General features: G+C 36.1%; 2 protein-coding genes across 3 annotated transcripts in view; one reads left to right on the top strand and one right to left on the bottom strand.

Moving 5' to 3' along the window:
* LOC117985639 (calcium release-activated calcium channel protein 1-like) overlaps positions 1-19,742 on the top strand; it is a 61,628-nt gene that overhangs the window by 8,272 nt on the left and 33,614 nt on the right. The gene's annotated exons all lie outside the window — the stretch shown is intronic.
* Positions 3,810-18,704, bottom strand: LOC117985640 (uncharacterized). Of its 2 annotated transcripts, XM_034972417.2 has the most exons (7): positions 18,517-18,704; positions 7,896-8,094; positions 7,350-7,541; positions 6,669-6,728; positions 6,508-6,576; positions 5,659-5,719; positions 3,810-4,093 (listed from the first exon to the last, which is right to left on the bottom strand). In XM_034972417.2, exons 2-7 carry the CDS (start codon positions 8,091-8,093, stop codon positions 3,867-3,869), a joined length of 807 nt encoding a protein of 268 aa, XP_034828308.1. In that variant the 5' UTR covers position 8,094; positions 18,517-18,704; the 3' UTR covers positions 3,810-3,866. The 2 variants fall into 2 exon arrangements, with proteins under 2 accessions (XP_034828308.1, XP_069356896.1); XM_069500795.1 differs by lacking the exon at positions 6,669-6,728 and having other exon boundaries at positions 18,517-18,702.

The following is a 19,742-nucleotide window of genomic DNA, read 5'->3' as shown; positions in this document are numbered from 1 at the left end:
TACAATTTTAATATATTACTTAATTGTTTAAGGATTGTTAATGGAGAGATAAATCGATATATGGCTTAGTTATAGATCTAGAACAACAAAGAACAGAATAATATGCGTAATACATTTGTATGGAGAAGCGTTAGAAGGGCCACCTTAAGTCTTAACACGGGCTCTACTGAGCCGATAGAGAGAGATACACTCGATAGAGATCACTCCTACGTAGATCTTTTTTTTTAAAGAATATGTCATGGGCCATGACCCTTGACTAACATTCCCCTTTCCTCTCCAATTAAGCGTTAAGCTTGTGCTAGGAGTAGGTACGACAAATAGTGCAACGGGTGGGGTTTAAACCGGCGACCTTTCTATTTTCAGTCCGCACCTTTAACCGTTGAGCTATTGAGGCTCTAATCGATAATAATAGATCGAAAAAATAGTTAAGAGTTTACTTCACATGAGTGTGCTTTACTCCTACTCACCCTACTCCAACGTACAATCTCAAATTCAGTTATTTTTTCAAATCCAATACATTTATTTTTTAACCCTTTGCTTACTCATACCTACCTATCATACCTATTTCTAAGCGGCATCTTTGTATTAATATTTAGGTGTATGATTAAATCAATGATCTCCATGTCTCTGTAGTTACATTAAATATACCTAGTAGATAGTATACCAAACTTCCTTATCTCGAGCCTCACTTGAAAGAAACATAATTATTTATGTAGGAACAAAAAACGCAACGATTGTGCCGTTTGTTGTTTGTTGTAAAGTGATGAGTAAGTAATATTTACGTGTTTCTTGTGAACTCTGAATAGCAAAAACTTGTATCAAAACTCAAAACGTAGTAAAAAAATAACAATCACATCCTGGTTTCCTTATAAGTACTCTGTGACGCTGTAATGAATAGGTACGAATGAATATTATAATATACGAAAATATGAATCACTAAGAGAGGACCCATATTATAAATGCGAAAGTGTGTTTGTTTGTTGGTTTGTCCTTCGATCACGCTGCGCCGCAACGAAGCAACTGATAGGTGTGAATTTTTGCACGGATATACCTGTTAAAGACCTGGAGAGTAACTTAGGCTACTTTTGTATAATAATTTCTCTAATTGCGATTATAGCGGTCTTCTCGATCGACCTACGAAAATCAGGATGCGGGATTCGAGACTGGGCCTGCTTGCCCGGGCATTTCCTCACAGGATAGCATCGTACAATCTGGATCTTTTTATTTTAGGTCTGGAAGGCCAAGATCTTGTCTTTCTGATCTGTGGCGTGGAACTTATTGTGATGACTTTTCGTAGTGTCAAATTCGATCATCCATCAATCTCTTGCGTCATCCCGTTCGTCGCCAATGATGGTGATGGCGTTGGAGTCAGACATCTTGTGGTGACCGCAGAAGCTCGCGAGGTATAATGGACACCCGTATTGTTGTGGTACGGGTAGGGGTGCACCGTACAGGCCTCGAGGCCGAGCCTCTTTGCCCGAACCTGTTCCATAACGTTCGCAATCCCTAAGGGGGTAAAATAGGGGTTCGAAATTTGTGCAGTCCACGCGGACGAAGTCGCGGGCATAAGCTAGTATCATATATTTTTTTGCAGATGCTCAAATGACTATATAGTAAGTAACTACCTACATAGTCAAAGGGAAATCTGTCACAGATACAAAACCAAGACGCAGAACGTTCTAGGCCGGAAAAGAAGAATACATCAAGGTATTTTTCTATATTGAAACTTGTTTCCAATTTTCATACATTAGGTACAGTAGCAAAATTCGTAACGCATTACAAAATAGCAAGCACAACAAATCTCTAGGTATTGTTTACTTACACGAGTAACTACATGATTCTGAGGAATTAAATAATTTTTATCTAATGTTAGGTGCTCAGTTGAATAGGTTTGCTAGGATCTACATAATATGGATTTCCAAGAATTATAAAATTTAAATTCGTCCCGCTATCAAAATATGTCTACATTTTTAGGGTTCCGTACCACAATAGAAAAAAAGGAACTCTTAAAGGATCACTTTGTTGTCTGTCTTAGAAGTTAGAACGTACCTACAGGTAAAACCCTTTCTTAATAAGATACCCCACTTTGTATAGTTATCTTACTTTGAAAATTGAAAATACTAATTATTTGTTCATGAACACATTTTAATTAGGGTTCCGTACCTAAAAAAGAAAACTGAACCCTCATAGGATCACTTTGTTGTCTGTCTATCGGTTTGTCAAGAAACCTACAGGGTACTTCTTTTGACCTTGAATCATGAAAGGCAGGTAGGTATAGGTCTTATAGCAGATATTAGGGGGAAAATCTGAAACCGTGAATTTGTGGTTACATCCCTGCATTGCTTTCGAACGTACCTATCTTTTGTTCAGGCATTGCTCTGTCGCAAGCTTTTGTAGTCTCTAATCTTATGCAGTAGTAAAAATTCAACCACGGAAAAAAATAACGGGTGCGGCGCTTGTACGCCATTTTGGATCGGCGGTTAATATTCATTGCTAGTCAGCGTGCACCAATAGTCTACCTAAGAACAGTAATATTATCAAGCTCGATGTCTCCAGATCAGCTTTAACAAAGAGTAAAGAGGTATGTACCTATATAAATGTTTAACTAGTAATTCTTAGAAATAGGTAGGCCGATAGTCGATATTATAGCAATCTAGACTAATATACGGATTGATTTGTTTCAACTTTCAATATTTGTACCTAACTCTTATAATAATGTTTGCGTGCAATCTAGTGAAGGCATGTGACGAGTTATTATAAATCCTATGTAATGGCCTAAGTTCTTTGAGTAAAAAATACTTAGGTACCAAGAATTACATAAATGAGTTGACTAATGAGTCATGCGTGTCCGATCAGTGATGGAAATATTAGCTCTTCTACAATCATAAATACAGTAAAATTATGTTTTCATTATAAGGTTATTGGACTAAGAGCTCGCGTGTGCCAGATCATCGTTATTTTATAAAAGCTGAAAGCTTCTTTGCGTATTGCCCTCAACATGGGGAGGAACGATCAGCGACTATAAAGTTTGGATCATGGTGGCTTTAGGAGATATTGTAACAAAGGTGTAAAAAATCTTACGTCAAAGTATAAAGTCAATTTTTTTATATATTTTTTCGGAATAGAATCAGAAATCACGTCATGCATTGCTAGACACTTATTGTTGTGGCAAACATCTGCCAGACGCCTGTAAAGGTAAAAGTTGACACCTTTTTAACATGTTATCTGACTCCCAAAGCCACCATGATCCAAACTTTATAGCCGCTGATCGTTCCTCCGTGTGTTGGTGCCAATACGCAGAGAAACTTTCAGCTTTTATAAAATAACGAAGGTTTGGCACTCGCTGGCTCTCTCTATAACCTTATTATGACATCATGCACCTACCGACTTTGTACGTGCTAATGAGTGGTAAAGAATGGTCTAATCAAAGCCAATGTTTTAATTTTTTACATTAATTATTATTAATAGGTACCTACCCAGCACATGGGACAAAAATTACCAAGGTACAGTACCTACGCGGCAGAAAGTAATGTAGGCACATCGAACGACAAAACGTCATATGGGTATGAGTGACACTGAGCTACAGTAGCCGGCAGGAAATATTGAACATCGACCTTTAGAAAGAGATAGCGGTTTCGTAGAGCGTTGTCTCTGTCGTTTAGATCGACAAAACGTAACATAGGCGCACGAGTAGATATAGACATAGGTACGAGTGACAGAGACAATGTCGATGTACAATATTTTCTGCCGTATAGAGTATGGCGAGTATGGGTTGTTCAGACTTCAAAAACACAAAAAAAAACTTTTTGTTTTTAAAAAAAAAATCTGTTTAATTATACTTACATGAAAAAATACCTACATTTATACTATTTATCAATTAATTTAGAAACTAGTTCTTTTATTGCCGCACTTTGTAACGTCCACGCTTCACTCATTTGCCGAAGCACACCCACTAATTCTTGCTGAGACTGGGCTATGATTCGTTCCGTCTCAACCCGTCTCTCTTCAATTGCGATGATTCGTTCACTGAAATCCGCCATCTGGCAATTTCTGTGAGGAGATGGAGGTGTCATCAACCGACGTCGGCGAGGAACTAGAAGCAAAATAAACAACAGGTCTATTTTAAAATTTAAAGTATCGTGAGAATAGGGTAGTATTTTATTACCCTTTCTTTGAAAAGTGTCTTGATTTGATCCCAATTTGGGATCAAGATGGGGGCGTCCATAAACTACGTGAGGTGTTTTTTTGAATTTCCCCCTCCCCCTGGTGAGATGTCGTGAGAATTTTTTCAACCCCCTCCCATCCCCCCCTCTCACGTGAGATTTTTCAAAATGTGGGTCTCTTACGTAAACGCGTGGGATTGTTACTGTAAAAAGAAAAAAAAATTTGCTTCGTGCTTTTATTTACGACTAGTTAAGACTAGTAATCAATATTGCTGAGAGTTATAAGTGTAATAAAAATTTAACAATAGAAGATGCATGTACAATCTGGGTTAAATGAACCAAAAAAGTATAATTTTTTACTGTTTCAATAAGAAAAAAAATTGCTTGATATTTGCCGAGACCCCCCCCCCCTCTCCAACGTAAGATTAGATGAGATTTGACTCGACCCCCTCCTCCCCTTAAACATCTCACGTAATTTATGGACGCCCCCAAAGTGATAATAAACTACCAAAAATTCACAAAAAATTTGTTAGATCGATAAGTGCAATAAAAATGCATTTAAATTTTGCATTCAAATTTCGCCGCGAAAACGCTACCCGCCATCTTTTTAAGTTCATGAGCTGTGATGAGGTCACACGGATTGATGAACATTGAACAACGACATTTTCTTAGTGAATTCTTGTTTAAGAATACATTTTTAGAATTCTTTCTTGCTTGGTGTAAAATACGAATATGAATGAAAAATAGCTGAATCTACTCATTCCCAATTTGGAAGGTGTATGCCAGAATTGCCAGATTTGTTTCGACCAATTCAAATCAAACCAAGGGCTCCTTCGCAAGTGCAAGGATAGTCGCGTATACGCCGACCAAAATGCAGAGTTATAGGCTTCATTAATATGTGTATGAATGGGATATGCCAGAACCAAAACCACCGATACCAAAAATGTTAGATAAACAATTTCAAATTCGAAGAAAGGAGTGCTAAGGAGCTAGGATATCTACTAACGCACCACTTCGTTAAAGATTTTGCAATTTGACAAAATCTTAAAATCATAATGTTTAAAACAAGTGCGAGTCAGGCTCGCGCAATGAGGGTTCCGTACTACAGTCGTATTTATATGATGCATAAAAATAAATAAAAATCTGTTTTAGAATGTACAGGTGAAGACCTTTCATATGATACCCCACTTGATATAGTCACTCACTTCGAAAGTTGAAAATACTAATTATTAGTTCATGACCACAATTTAATTTTTTTGTGTGACCTAACCCTAAATTCACGGTTTTCAGATTTTTCCCCAAATGTCAGCTATAAGATCTGCCTACCTGCCAAATTACATGATTCAAGGTCAACGGGAAGTACCCTGTAGGTTTCTTGACAGACAGACAGACAGACAGACAGACAACAAAGTGATCCTATAAGGGTTCCGTTTTTCCTTTTGAGGTACGGAACCCTAAAAAGGTTTACTTAATAAATAAAAAAAAAGCTCATTACTGGATGTGTCACTAGGATCATGTCTCATAGAGTTTCTTCGTAGAGATGGTTTCTCGTCCCGCTGTAAATAAAACAAGACGTATTAATTTTAAAACTAAGTAAAAATTAATTAAGTTATATCACTAGGTAGTCATTAGCTAAAATTAAATTACAATAGTGGAATTTTTAATTATTTGTAACCATTGAACTGAGCAAGCTGTGATAGCCTAGTGGTTAGGACGTCCGCCTCCTGATCGGAGGTCGAGGGTTCGATCCCTGGCACACACCTTTAACTTTTCAGAGTTATGTGTGTTTCAAGTAATTAAATATCACTTGCTTTAACGGTGAAGGAAAACATCGTGAGGAAACCTGCATGCCTGAGAGTTCTCCATAATGTTCTCAAAGGTGTGTGAAGTCTGCCAATCCGCACTTGACCAACGTCTAACTTTGGCCAAACCCTTCTTAGTCTGAGAGGAGACCCGTGCTCTGCAGTGAGCCGGCGATGGGATGATCATGATGATGATGATGATGATGAAATGTGAATGAGTCAATGAATCAGTTCTTCTCTAATAGACTGAACTTACACAACTTTTATATATACGTTCATCGCACAAAAGTTTGTCAAGGGAATGACCCATGGTTTTGAAGTCAAGTATTAACCATTGAACTAACGAGCCAGACCATTATGAATTTTTATTTAATCCCATCTATACATACTTATTGTACTGAGTCAGAGATTCATATCACTGTTTTTGTCCCAACGTTACTTATTTTTCGAAAAAAAACTGGAAATCCGGGTAGCGTCAATTTGCTTTGTTTAATTAAAAATTCGACAATAGGAGGAGTTATTTAATCTAATGATCTTCTCACCAATTCTTCGCTGTTAAGTGTGTTTTGTTCACAATCTGTTCTGTCAGACGCACCGTCTGGCGGTGTATCCTGCAAAATAGAAAAATGACTGTTTATCTAAATAAGTACGTGTCTATTTTGTTATATATTTTGCAGCGCATTATAAGTGAGTCATGACTCACATTTACAAAGGTTGTATTAAAAGGCTTGGTCTCTTCATAATGATTTTCAAGGTTGAAATTCTGCAAACATATAAACACAATTTGGTTTTTCTCATTAACGGGAGGATATATTATTATTGCAAAAAAAACGGCTCAAACTTAGCTAATCGGACTTACAATTGGCTAACAGCAACGTTTTCTTATAAAAAATTTGAGTTTGGGATAGTTAATTTCTAAAATAGACAGTGTGGCTAATTCCATTGTACACAATCTCTAAACTAAACTAAAATGTCACGCCTAAATCTATTGCTATCCCTTTCATAATGTTGCTTGCGGATAAGGATAGCACTAGATTTAGACCTGTTAATTTAGTTTAGTTTAGAGATTGTGTACAAGAGAATCGGCCCCAGTAAAGGTCTAAAAAACTGATAACGCGCATATCAGAACACGCATAAAGTAGGATTCCATAGTATATTTGCTAAGGAACAGCAAAAAAAAGAGTAGGTACATCTACAAGGTTAATTTACAAGATGCAAGGTACAACAATTTTATTCAAGTGTCGAAACATGATAATAAAACATCGCGTTGCGGGCAGCAATAAAAATCTCGCTATTTATGCACGATATGCGCTCACTGCATTTCAGCAGTAGAATCTTAAATTAATGATTAGAATATTCATAAAAAAAAAACAATACTACGTACGGTAAATGGGTCATTTTCTTCTCCCTTGTTACTTTTCGCTAAAATTTTTGCACCTAGCAAGGCAACCATACGTTTCTCCATCGTGGAAAGTGTGATCACTTCCTCTTCTCCGTCATCTCCAGTCTGTGTTTTATTGTTGTTCCTCATTTGAATCACTTTTCTTTTTATAGCTCCCTTTTTGTCTTTCCAATACTGAAGCATAAACAAAACAGTCAAACAACTTTATTGAAACAAATATAAATAAAAACACATAGATTCTGAAAATCAAGATATACACAGCTTTTATTATAATAGGAATGAATAAATGTTTGATAGTCGACATGACAATCGGGGTATGAGACGAGGGGACGCCCCGCAAACCCGCACGTCACCCGCGCAATCCCGCACCAGACTATCTGTCGCGTACCTACTATACTTACGTCGTGTCTGGCATAGCTTTTCCAGGCATATCCAATTTCCACCTATAGCATATTTATTTGATTTACTATTTACACTACATTCTTATATTTTTTTTAAATATTAACGTATATAAATAATGAAAAATACCTTTGCCCATTGTTGCCATGTTTTTCGACAGCCACATTCTACTCTGTTCAGCTTTTGAGCGATATCTTGCCAGGCAGTTCGTGTGCGATGTCTGGCTTGGGTCGTTCTGGCGTGTCCTGTGGCGAGCCAGCGTCTCCTTTCTATGAAGTCTACTAATATTTCTATTTGTTCATGAGTAGGCACATAGCTGCTTGACATGCTATAAAAAGGTAAAATTCACGAACTAAAAGCCACGTTTTTCTCAGCAATTTGTCTCAATTGATTTTTATATCATATCCGCCATATTGGACTGGTCAACGCATTATAATATAGCCTATGACACACGGAACGCTATGTCCTAAGAAGTGTCCAATGTATCCAAATATTATTTATCATCAGTAGTTTGAATCAAGGATCTGGTGAATTGAACAAATTACAGATTGCCAAACAGATAATTCTCGCTTACCTAGTTAACAAAAAAACTAAGTACTCAAAATTGAAGCAATAAAAAGAACCACTGTAAAACTAAAAGCTACTTAGCTTGTTAGTTACAAAAATAAACAGTAGTTTATTTAAAGAATACTTACGTTTATATATGTATGTAGGTGTTCTATAAAATACGATTTACGAATGATCTTTTATATTAAAAAACTGTAGAGAGGTCGTGACTGAGACATTGACCGCAAAAAAACTACGCAGACTTTTCATGCGGATGTTTTTGCGTCTTGCTCTCAGACTACTGTATGTATTTTTTTAGAACAATTAACTTTTATTGATAGATGTTAATCCAAGTACAAAATGTTGCTTAATTACGGTACATCTGAGAATCTAGGCACTTTGCGGCAGAGCCGATGCGAAACAAAGCGTCTTTTCAAAAATTTAATTACTATGTAGGTAATAAGTAAAGATTATTACGGCTATACTCACGTATTTAGTCGACGTAAGCATACATATAATGGATATTCACTCACGATAGTTTAAACGCTAATATGTAGGTAATGTTATAAAATTACTCCACCTTACTTTGTCTATCACTTAAAGTACAAGTTTGTGTAAAACAAAATGAAGAATGCGCAAATACGAGCTTTTATGTTTATCTTTAAATACTATTTGTTGAATTTGTTCTTCACAAATTGATATGTACATTACGTAGTGGAGTTGAAGTTCAGTTTACTTTGCTACATTTTTACAAAGACTTCCGCGCAGTGTGCCTTGAGCCTATGTCTGGCCTTAATGTTAGTCTGGCAATAAAGTTTTTGATGAGTAGGAACATACCTAGGAACGTCATATTACCTTTTATAGGTAAGTAGGAAGTAAGGTCTTAAGTGGCTAAGCGAAATCGTAGTAGGAATAATTAAAACATTGGCATTGATGAGTTTTGACATACACAGTGGCGGATTTGCCCTTAGGCACAATAGGCCCGTGCCTAGAGCGGCCACATATTAGGGGCGGCCGCTCTGCAATGCATCGTATTAATACTTATAACTAACTTGAACTTTTATAAATAATCAATAAGTTCAAGAGAAATCAGGAATAGAAAGTGCGTAAGCAACCAATAAAAGGACAATAGATCATTGTTTTTACGTGAACGAAACAATAGGCCAAGGATCGAGAAAGGCAAAAGCGTAAACACTTACAACCCATATTCACAAATGTTACTATGAGGTCTCATGTTGCGTTCGAACGCACATGGTACAGAAAACCTATTCATAAACAACAGGAGGGACGGACGACACCACCAAAACGAGACCATAAAACTTTACGCGATACATTTTGGCAAAACAATACAGATAGGGTATAGCGTAGGGTATAGGATGTATGTCCGAGTGTTTGTGTGATTTAAATAATTTCTGTTTGAAAAATCGCGATTAATAAAGTAAATCCTTGAGAAAACTAATATAGAGCGATCACTACAAAACTTATACCTACGTGATATAAAAAAAAACGATTATTACGGTGCCGATGAATTTTAAAGATGCTAATGGATGCTATAGATTTTTTAGGGTTCTGTAGCCAAATAGCAAAAAACGGAACCCTTATAAATGTATAATGTCATGTCTGTCTGTCTGTCTGTCTGTCTGTCTGTATGTCCGTCCGTATGTCACAGCCACTTTTTTCCGAAACTATAAGAGCTATAGGTACTTTTGAAACTTGGTAAGTAGATGTATTCTGTGAACCGCATTAAGATTTTCACACAAAAATAGAAAAAAAAAACAATAAATTTTGGGGGTCCCCTACTTAGAACTGAAACTCAAAAAATATTTTTTTTCATCAAACCTATACGTGTGGAGTATCTATTGATAGGTCTTCAAAAATGATATTGAGGTTTTTAATGTCATTTTTTTCTAAACTGAATAGTTTGCGCGAGAGACACTTCCAAAGTGGTAAAATGTGTGTCTCCCCCCTGTAACTTCTAAAATAAGAGAATGATAAAACTAAAAATTTATGATGTACATTACCATGCAAACTTCCACCGAAAATTGGTTTGAACGAGATCTAGTCAGTAGTTTCTGATTTATCGTGCAAAATGTCGATAAAATACGATTGCAGTACGGAACTCAGTCCGCGAGTCTGATTCGCACTTGGCTGATTTTTTAAAGATATTGTTATGAATCTACTTTTGTCCTTATTAAATGCAGATCTTTTGACAGTTACCAGTAGAGGACATCCAGTGCCTCCTATTTTATTAGTTACTAGTGACTTTAAAATTTTATTCATTGGGGAGTTGATAAAACATTAAAAACATTAAGAAAAAATATTAATTATTCAGTACATATTAATATGTGATTTGAAAAATATACGACTATTTACTTGAATTCCGAATTTCCGAATGTTCATCTATTGGTCCGGGTACCCTAATGACAATTTTGGGTTTTAAACGATGTTCTGCCATCTGGACACCATCTGGTAGTCACCTCGAGTCTTCACTCTCGCGTATCCAAACTCAGTTGACCAATCCCTTAGCAGAGTCCTTTAAGTGCAGACGAGTTTTGTAACGCACTATCTGATCTGCCCGGGCTTCACTCGGGTGGGATTTAGAATATCAGCGTGGGGGTGAAAATATAGTGCTAGTGCAATTCAAAGAACACACGAACAAAGTGAAAGCATAGTGCTAGTGCAATTTAAAGAACACAAGAACAAAGTGTCTACCAATAAAGACTCAATAGACCGGTTCTTAGGTGTAGTAAGTACGTTTATAAGTTTAGGTTAATATAATATTACTTATTAGCCTCTCTCATAGGCTAGATTGTAATGATAGTAAAGTATTGTTGTCAGTACTTTACGATACTAAAAAAAAGCATGGGGGTGGAATTTTCCTGAAACACGTATTTTTTCATTTACCTACATACTTACCAATTCTCATGGAAATAAGTTGAAAAACAACGGACATTCATACAAACTTACACCCCCTATTTAACCCCCTTGGAATATTTTTATTATTAACCGAAAGCCACATACATACATACATTGAATTTGACTTGATATGGACAGGGCTTTTGAACAAACAAAATGGCACTGACTCAGTGGTGCTTTAGCACCAATGCAACCTCAGTGACGTCTGGATTTCAAACGAGTCGTTCATTAGTACCTATCTAAGAGGTGGCGCTGATTTATCTGGTTCCAAAACCGTGAAAAATTTTGTTAGCTTGACCATATCTTGTCATTTATATCGATGCTTGTATAACAATTTTTATCGATGTAACTTTAAAAACAAATGACTTTCATACAAACTTCCATATCCTATTTAACCCCCTTAGGGGTTGAACTTTCAAAAATCCTTTCTTAGTGGGTGCCTACGTTAGAAAAGGAACTTACTGTCAAAATTTTATGTTTCTAAACCCAGCAGTTTAGGCTGTGCGTTGATAGATCAGTTTGTCAGTCAGAACAAGTCTTTTAATATATATTTAACTAGCTTATGCTCGCGACTTCATCCGCGTGGACTTTTTCGAACCCCTATTTCATCCTCTTAGGGTTAAATTTTCAAAAATCCTGTCTTAGCGGATGCCTACGTCATATAATAGATAACTGCATGCCAAATCTCAGCCCGATCCGTCCGTAAGTTTGAACTGTATGTTGATAGATCAGTCTGTCAGGACTTTTTTATATATACAGATAACCGTTTTAAATGTTTTATTTAAATATGCAAATATCTCTGAAAGGTCGAAAAATATTGCAAACTAGGTACCAGCTATGTTAACGAAATTTCTGAATCGATTTCGATGAAAATTGACAATAAAGTAAATTCATTAAGTACTGTGTAGTCTAAATATATAAAAGGAAAAGGTGACTGACTGACTGACTGATCTATCAACGCACAGCTCAAACTACTGGAAGGATCGGGCTGAAATTTGGAATGCAGATAGCTATTATTACGTAGGCATCCGCTAAGAAAGGATTTTTGAAAGTTTAACCCCTAAGGGGGTGAAATAGGGCTTTGAAATTCGTGTGGTCCACGCGGATGAAGTCGCGAGCATAAGTTAGTCTTTAATATGATGAGAGCTGGGAAAGGGGCGGCTCTGGCCTGGGGCCTAGAGCGGCCAAGACTGCAAATCCGCCTCTGGACATACATGTGCTAAAATATTAGATGTCTGAATTCCCAGGAACTTTGTTATTTCGCAGTTCATTTTTGGTAATTAACAATTAAACCCCGAACCGGATATATATATCCACATCCACACTAGATTATGCTCGCGACTTCGTCCGCGTGGACAAATTTCAAACCCCTATTTCACACAGGGGTTGAATTTTCAAAAATTCTTTTTTAGCGGATGCCTACGTCATAATAGCTATCTGCATGCCAAATTTCAGCCCGATCCATCCAGTAGTTTGAGCTGTGCGTTGATAGATCAGTCAGTCAGTCAGTCAGCCAGTCAGCCAGTCAGTCAGTCACCTTTTCGTTTTATATATTTAGATTCAGTTTTTTTCGCACGTCCTCTTATTTTTTTGAAGTGGGTTAGATTTTTAGTTGGCAAGACAGGTGTGAAAAAAGAAATTTCTACCGTAGATATTCTGCGTTTCGTATTCACTATAGGTCTGCTATAGGTAATCTATGTGATGACTTGAATCTTTAGGTAGGACTATAGGTAGTATAATGTACTTATAATGTCTTTGCTTAATTCTTAAAAAAAAAAAATTGGCCTTGATGAGTGCGATGGCTTGAATCTTTACACACAATAGTAGTTGACCGCGATGGTCAAATAAGTAATTAAGTATCTAGGTATCTACTTAATTGACGAGGCATTATTATTTTGGAGAACCAAAGTGACCGCCATAGCCCAACGAATTACTTAGCAAGCTGAATAGTGACAATAGGCAGGCCATGTCTGTCGTAGAGTCAATCGATGTCCACCGGGGCAGACTTACAATACCTAATTGGGAGTGGATATCGTGTACCAGGAAGCACAGTGTGGGACGATCTATAAGACAGTCCGTTGGACTGACGACCTCAAGAAGATAGCAGGAAGTGGGCGGGTGAAAAGGGCAGAGGATCGTGTGTAGTAGTATGCTCTCGAGAAGGTCTAAGTGCATCATGAACGCAAACGGGCTGAATGATTGATTAAAGTTGCAAGGTTGTATTATTTTAATTTTGTCTATGATTTTAGCTTTGACAGCGGAACGAATCGAAGCCGGGCATAGGGCGCGTCCATAAATTACGTGAGGTGTTTTTTTGAATTTTCTGTCTCTCCCTCCCCCCCTGGTGAGATGTCATGGGATTTTATTCAACCCCCTCCCCCATCCCCCAATCACACGTGAGATTTTCCAAAATGAAATGTAATATTGTAAAAAGAAAAAAAAATTGCTTCGTGTTTTTATTTACGACTAGTTAAGACTAGTAATCAATATGAAATTATTTTCTTTTGATCGAATTAGTGAATGATCTTAATCGTATTACGATTACGCTTAAGATTACATCTTAATTAAGCATGTACAATCTGGATTAAATGGACCAAAATAGTATAACTTTTTCTTGTTTCAATCAGAAAAAAAATTGCGTGATATTTGCCGAGACCCCCCCTCTCTCCAACGTAAGATTAGATGAGATTTGACCTCCTCCCCCCCTTAAACATCTCACGTAATTTGTGGACGCCCCCATACTTGCACATTGGGCGGCATAACAATATAACAATTAACAACTGAAACATAGCTTTATACGCTACAAATTCAGCATAGGCTATAAGTAGATAATTGACTGAAAACAAAACAAGAAATAGAAAGACTTATTATTCAACTAAATTTTTGAATCGTCAATTAGGTATGAATCTACCAACATCAATAAGGAAATCGCCTCTTCAGTCCTTTGTATTTTCTTTTCATTCAATAGGTAGGTACTATTTCAACCGTATTTTCGGTAGATAGGTACCTATTGTACCATTTTTGGCAATAACAAATTATACTCTATTCGCTAAGTTACACTTACCTACGTAAAAACATATTGCGGAATATTTTTGTAATCATTAGGTATTATACCGTACAGGAACGTGTATATATAACTTAATGATAAAGCAATTAGACACTTGATATTCGTAATACTTAATGCATTTCGAAATAAATTGATTGTGTTCTATTGCGATGCATTAGTATTACCTAAACTTGTTTAACTGTCAATACTAGGTATTATTTACATACAAAACATAATAAATAAATCGATAGCAATATTATGATATTATGAAGAAAAATACTATAATAAGCGACGATTATCAATAATTATTCAAATTAGATGAAAATCGATTAATATGTATAGACTTGCCACTAGCTCGCCACAAGTGACATTTGCAAAATATGTAGGTACCTGAGTAGGTATAGTCCGCGACAGGTTGATAAGGCAATCGGGGTATGAGGCAGGGGGATGCTCCGCACACCCGCACATCATTCGCGCTCGCCCGCACCGGTTTAGCGCGGGGGCTATGCGGGTGTGCGCGGCGTTCCCTCCCCGATTGCCATCTCGACCTGTCTCGTACTTGAATTGCAAAGCTGTGATAAAGCTTGCTATTCATTACAATAATTATAAGCTTTAGAGATTTGCAAGTTTAATTTTGACCCGACTACAGAAAGGCCAAAAGGAAGGGTTATGATTTTAGCAGTCTATGTACCTATGAAAGTATTTATGTATGGTATGTTCCACCGTAGCGCCTAAACCTCAGTTTTCGATTTTTTTTCTACAATCCAATCCAAAACATATTATTGAAACATTCAAGTTTTCCAATAAAAAACGTTTAAAACTCGTATACATATGCGACAGGGCGAGATGTCAATCGGGGTAGGGACGACCCGCACACCCGCACAGCTCCCGCGCTAACCCGGTGCGCGATAGCGCAGGTGAGATGCGGGGCGTCCCCCTGCCTCATCCCCGATCACATGCGTAAATCCCCGATTACCATCTCGACCTGTCGCGTACATCATAAATGGGTCGTTAAGAAGCTTCGCTTCAAACAAATTTCATCTTTGCGATCCATGACAGAGTATGAAATTTATTCAGACCAATAAACTATTCAACACACGAACCTAGCGCAAGAATCTACAGATGGCATCACATAAGGAAGCTGGAAGCTTCGGTTAAGGATGCATCTAGTACAAGTCTCAATTCTCAGCTATAGAAAGTAGTGCAGGGCCGCTTTCGAACATAGGACCTTCGTGTTTCGTAACCAAGTTGACAACTATACATACTTTAACGAATAGCAAGTAGTTAATAAAGCATTTGAGAGCATCTTTTTGTAGACAAGTTTAGTGCTTTCCTCTCATCCATCTCACTTAAGGGTAAGTGAAAACGCAGTTTAATGTCCTTTGTTTTTTTTTAAGTATATTCTGTATTCTTTACTCTTTGTAATTTTGTTAACAATAAAGTTGTTTAAATAAATAAATAAAAAATGCAGTAGGCCTAACCAGAGTGAACTAGAGTGAGGGAACTCTCGGTTTGATCATGAATCGACGATTTGACAAATATTAGGCTATGGGCAGAGTGTACTAGAGTGAGGGAGGGAGAACCGAGAGTCGGTTTGATGCTGTCAATATGTCAATGAATTAATCGTGCAATCCATGTGCAATCAAAGAAAAATAGGCGATTCATAAGCTACCTATCGTAAAATGTAGGAACGAATGCTCGACGTTTTGTTACAAACGTTTTCTTTGGTACCAAACTGTCATGAAGTGTGTTACAGGTTGTTGCTAGCACCATAGTTTAATGATAATCCGAGAATGTAACTCGTTTAACTTGAGATTTAAAAACAACACAGAGCTGCGCGTATCTGGCTGTATCGATACCTTTTGTCAGTAGTCGCATACTGTGTAATGTGCAATAATTGTTACATACTTCAATAATACTACTACTTAACCGTATGGTCCAAAATCCCACTGCAGCCAGACGTTCCTTATTTTCTGATAAACAAAATGTGTGGGATAGAGTAGCGCTAGTGTGTACTCTTAATGTACGCATATTTGCTAGCTTGTACCTCGGGCCAATTTCAAGATATCAGTTGCTAAAAGCACGTAAAACATTATTCACTTTTCTTAATGCTGAGTGCTGATTTTTATGTATAGTATATATCCTGAGTAGAGTAGAGATAAGCTATGATATTTTTTACAAGCTGTAAAGCATCTGCGGAAACTACCACCGACGGAAAATGTCTGGCAGTATTGAATATTAGTTATCAACAATATTCTGTAATACATACATGAAAATCAACAGTCAGACGACTAAGAAAAGTGAGTAATTTTTTAAATATGTAGGTACTTTCAGTAGCTGATACCTGTAAATTAGCCCACAGCACAAGCTATCAGATATCCGTACGTTAATAGTACACACTAGAACTATTATATCCCACACATTTTGTTTGTCAGAAAATAAGGAACGTCTGGCGGTCATGGGATCTTGGACCATAAGGTTAAGTTGTGGTATTATTGAAGCATGTAACAATTATTGCACATTGTACACACATTACAGAGCAAATCAGTAGTTTTAATAAGACCCTATACACTTGCACGGTCATATGATGCAACATTGTACAAAAACTCAACTTAAAGGGTGTAAAGGGGAAAAATAAAATTGATGTAGGGTGAAAAGATCAGTCCTGAGCTAATTGAAAAAAAATTACTATCCCAAACTGACTTCTTAAAATTTAAACTCTATCATGGTTTCATTGTTGATGTGGGCAAAAGACTGGCTTCCCATAGCATCGCAGATCTTATTTTCTGGCCCCTAGCCAGAAACTTTGTTAGTACAGTTCTTGCGATTCACAAAAGCTAAAATGCAAATGCATGAACTATACCATAATTTACTTTATTTTTCATTCACAGTAAACCTTATATTTTTATCAAACACAGATCATGAAATATTGTTTGCAGTATGGATGAAAAGTTGTGAGAGATTTTTTAATCTCTTAGACAAAGATTTATAGACTATAGTTTTACAGAGCTTGATTTCCGTCCTATTGGACTATGAGAATAAGGGAATAGAGTGCACCTGTACACACTCATCATTTTAACATTTCCTGCCCAGATGGCTAATCTCTGTGGAGATAAACAGCCATGGCCGGAATACGGTATTTGACAACTAATCAAATCAGCGACTTTTTAACAAACGTCAAAACGCGCGCTTAGTATGCGAGATTCTATGCAATACTGGAATGGGACGTCACATCATAATGACGTATTGTACTTTTTTAGTTCAATCGATAATTTAAAATGGTTATCACATCGTAGCGAAACCAATAATTAATCTATGGGTTATCACACTTAAAACTAACAAAGGACATGAATGTTACTTATTTTGGAAGATCTTCTATTTAATGATCACTGAGAAATAATTTATTTTTGATATAGTCAAATACCCAATTTGGTCAGAAGCACATCATAATATCCTCAACTCCACAATACAAAATCATCATGAAACTATAGTATGCGACAGTTCAAGATGGCAATCGGGGGCTGTGCGGGACGTTCCCACCCCGATTGCCATCTGGACCTGTTGGGAACTATAATGTATCTATTATTTATTAGCAAGAAAAAATAAAAATATTACTTTACCCTTACATTTTACTCTCTATACCTATTGTTACTTAATTTGGTTTGTTTGTAAGGTTTGTAACACCTTAATATAAAATTGTAACACATTGTTTGTACCTAACTTACAAATCTTACAAACAAACAAATTAGGTACCTAATTGGAAACTAGCTTTTGTAGTTTGTTCAGATGCCAAAAACTTACTAAGTAAATGTTTTATTATATTTGTTTCCAAATTTACTTTAAAAAAAACCTTTTTTATCCATACATTTTATCAGTTTTTATAAAATTACAAAAAAATTGTGTCCAGGAAACATGTCTTTGAATCTTTCTTTTTATTGTAATTATTGTCTTCAGAGTAGAGAGGTTGACAAAAAATATATCTGTATGTCTTATCTTTAAACAAATGCCATTAGCATTTAGTATTTTTAATGTGACACTTTGTATGTTTATTACTCAGCCACAACTAACCAGATCTTGATAATATTTGAATATTAGATAGATTATATGGTAAAGAAACACAAGTATTAAATATTGTGCTGCCATTATGTTACTATATGGGATAAAATCAAAATATTCTACATGGGCATAGCTGATAAGTAGTACAAATACAGTTGTACGAAAAATATTACAAGAAATACTTACATGTGTGATGTATCATATACTTATCCGCAAAATGAATGATGTGAAGCAAAATTAGACTTCAATTTCGGTCCAAATTTTATTGATTAACGACATTAATTAGGCAAAATATAAATATTTACATCAAGTTCGTCAAGTTCACTTTGGTCCACAGATTAATAGGGATACTACGTATCAGATGGCTCACGGGCAAACAAATTTTGACACCCTTGAAATGCAGCCCATGATTGGTCGATCATCTGTCAAACTCTATTTTGCTATTTCTCTACTAACCAATAGGATCAGATTATTTGAGCCAATAGCTTAGCAAGATATTTTTTTAAATTGCCTCCTTTACGCGGCTCTGAATTCTAGTTTTGGATTTTTTTCCTGCAGCTTTAGCTTCCTGTATTATGAACTTGTTTTATTACCTAAAGGGTTTTTTACTTAAATAACCTAAATTAATCAATTCTAAAAATAAAAAACACATTTTATTTCAAGACATTTATTTATTTTCTTTTAAATCTTTTTTTAAATTTGTTATATGCATGTATATATATGTATATATCTTCTGAGTATTCTACTAATCTTCTTTTAGGAGTAGATGGCAAGGGTTCTGAAAAATAACAGTTTGGTTAAGGTAAATTATCAACATTTTATTAAAATCAAAACATAAAAGAAATTTTGATGTATATATTACTAGATGATGCCCGCGACTTCATTCGCGTGCATTTAGGTTTTTAAAAATCCTGTGGGAACTCTTCAATTTTGCGGAATAAAAAGTAGCCTGTTCCTTCCCCGGGATGCAAGCTATCTCTGTACCAAATTTCATCAAAATCGGTTGAATGTTTGAGCCGTGAAAAGCTAGCAGACTGACAGACAGACACACTTTCACATTTATAAGATAAGTATGGATGGGTAACACACCACGATTAATTTGTTAATTGTTATACACATTTAAATATCTCATTTAAGCTTAAAAACATAATCTAGTAATAACTTATGAATGAAAATTTTGACCTGGAGTTAACACTGATCAATGAAAAGAGCAGATACCCTTATTCCTGTGGTTACTAGATTAAGGCTATTAATAAATAGATGATTACCTGAGGAAATACTTTGTTGACAATCTGTAATCGAGTATTCTTCTAATTTTCTTTTAGAAGTAGTGGGCAATCCTTCTAAAAAATAAGTTTAATGAGTACAAATAGGCAAACATCGATAAAAAAGCTTGATATAGTAAGTTATTT

The sequence above is a fragment of the Maniola hyperantus genome, chromosome 9 (assembly GCF_902806685.2).
Source record: "Maniola hyperantus chromosome 9, iAphHyp1.2, whole genome shotgun sequence".
In the NCBI taxonomy this organism is placed as follows: Eukaryota; Metazoa; Arthropoda; class Insecta; order Lepidoptera; family Nymphalidae; genus Maniola; species Maniola hyperantus.
This window is presented reverse-complemented; position numbering and strand designations above follow the sequence as displayed.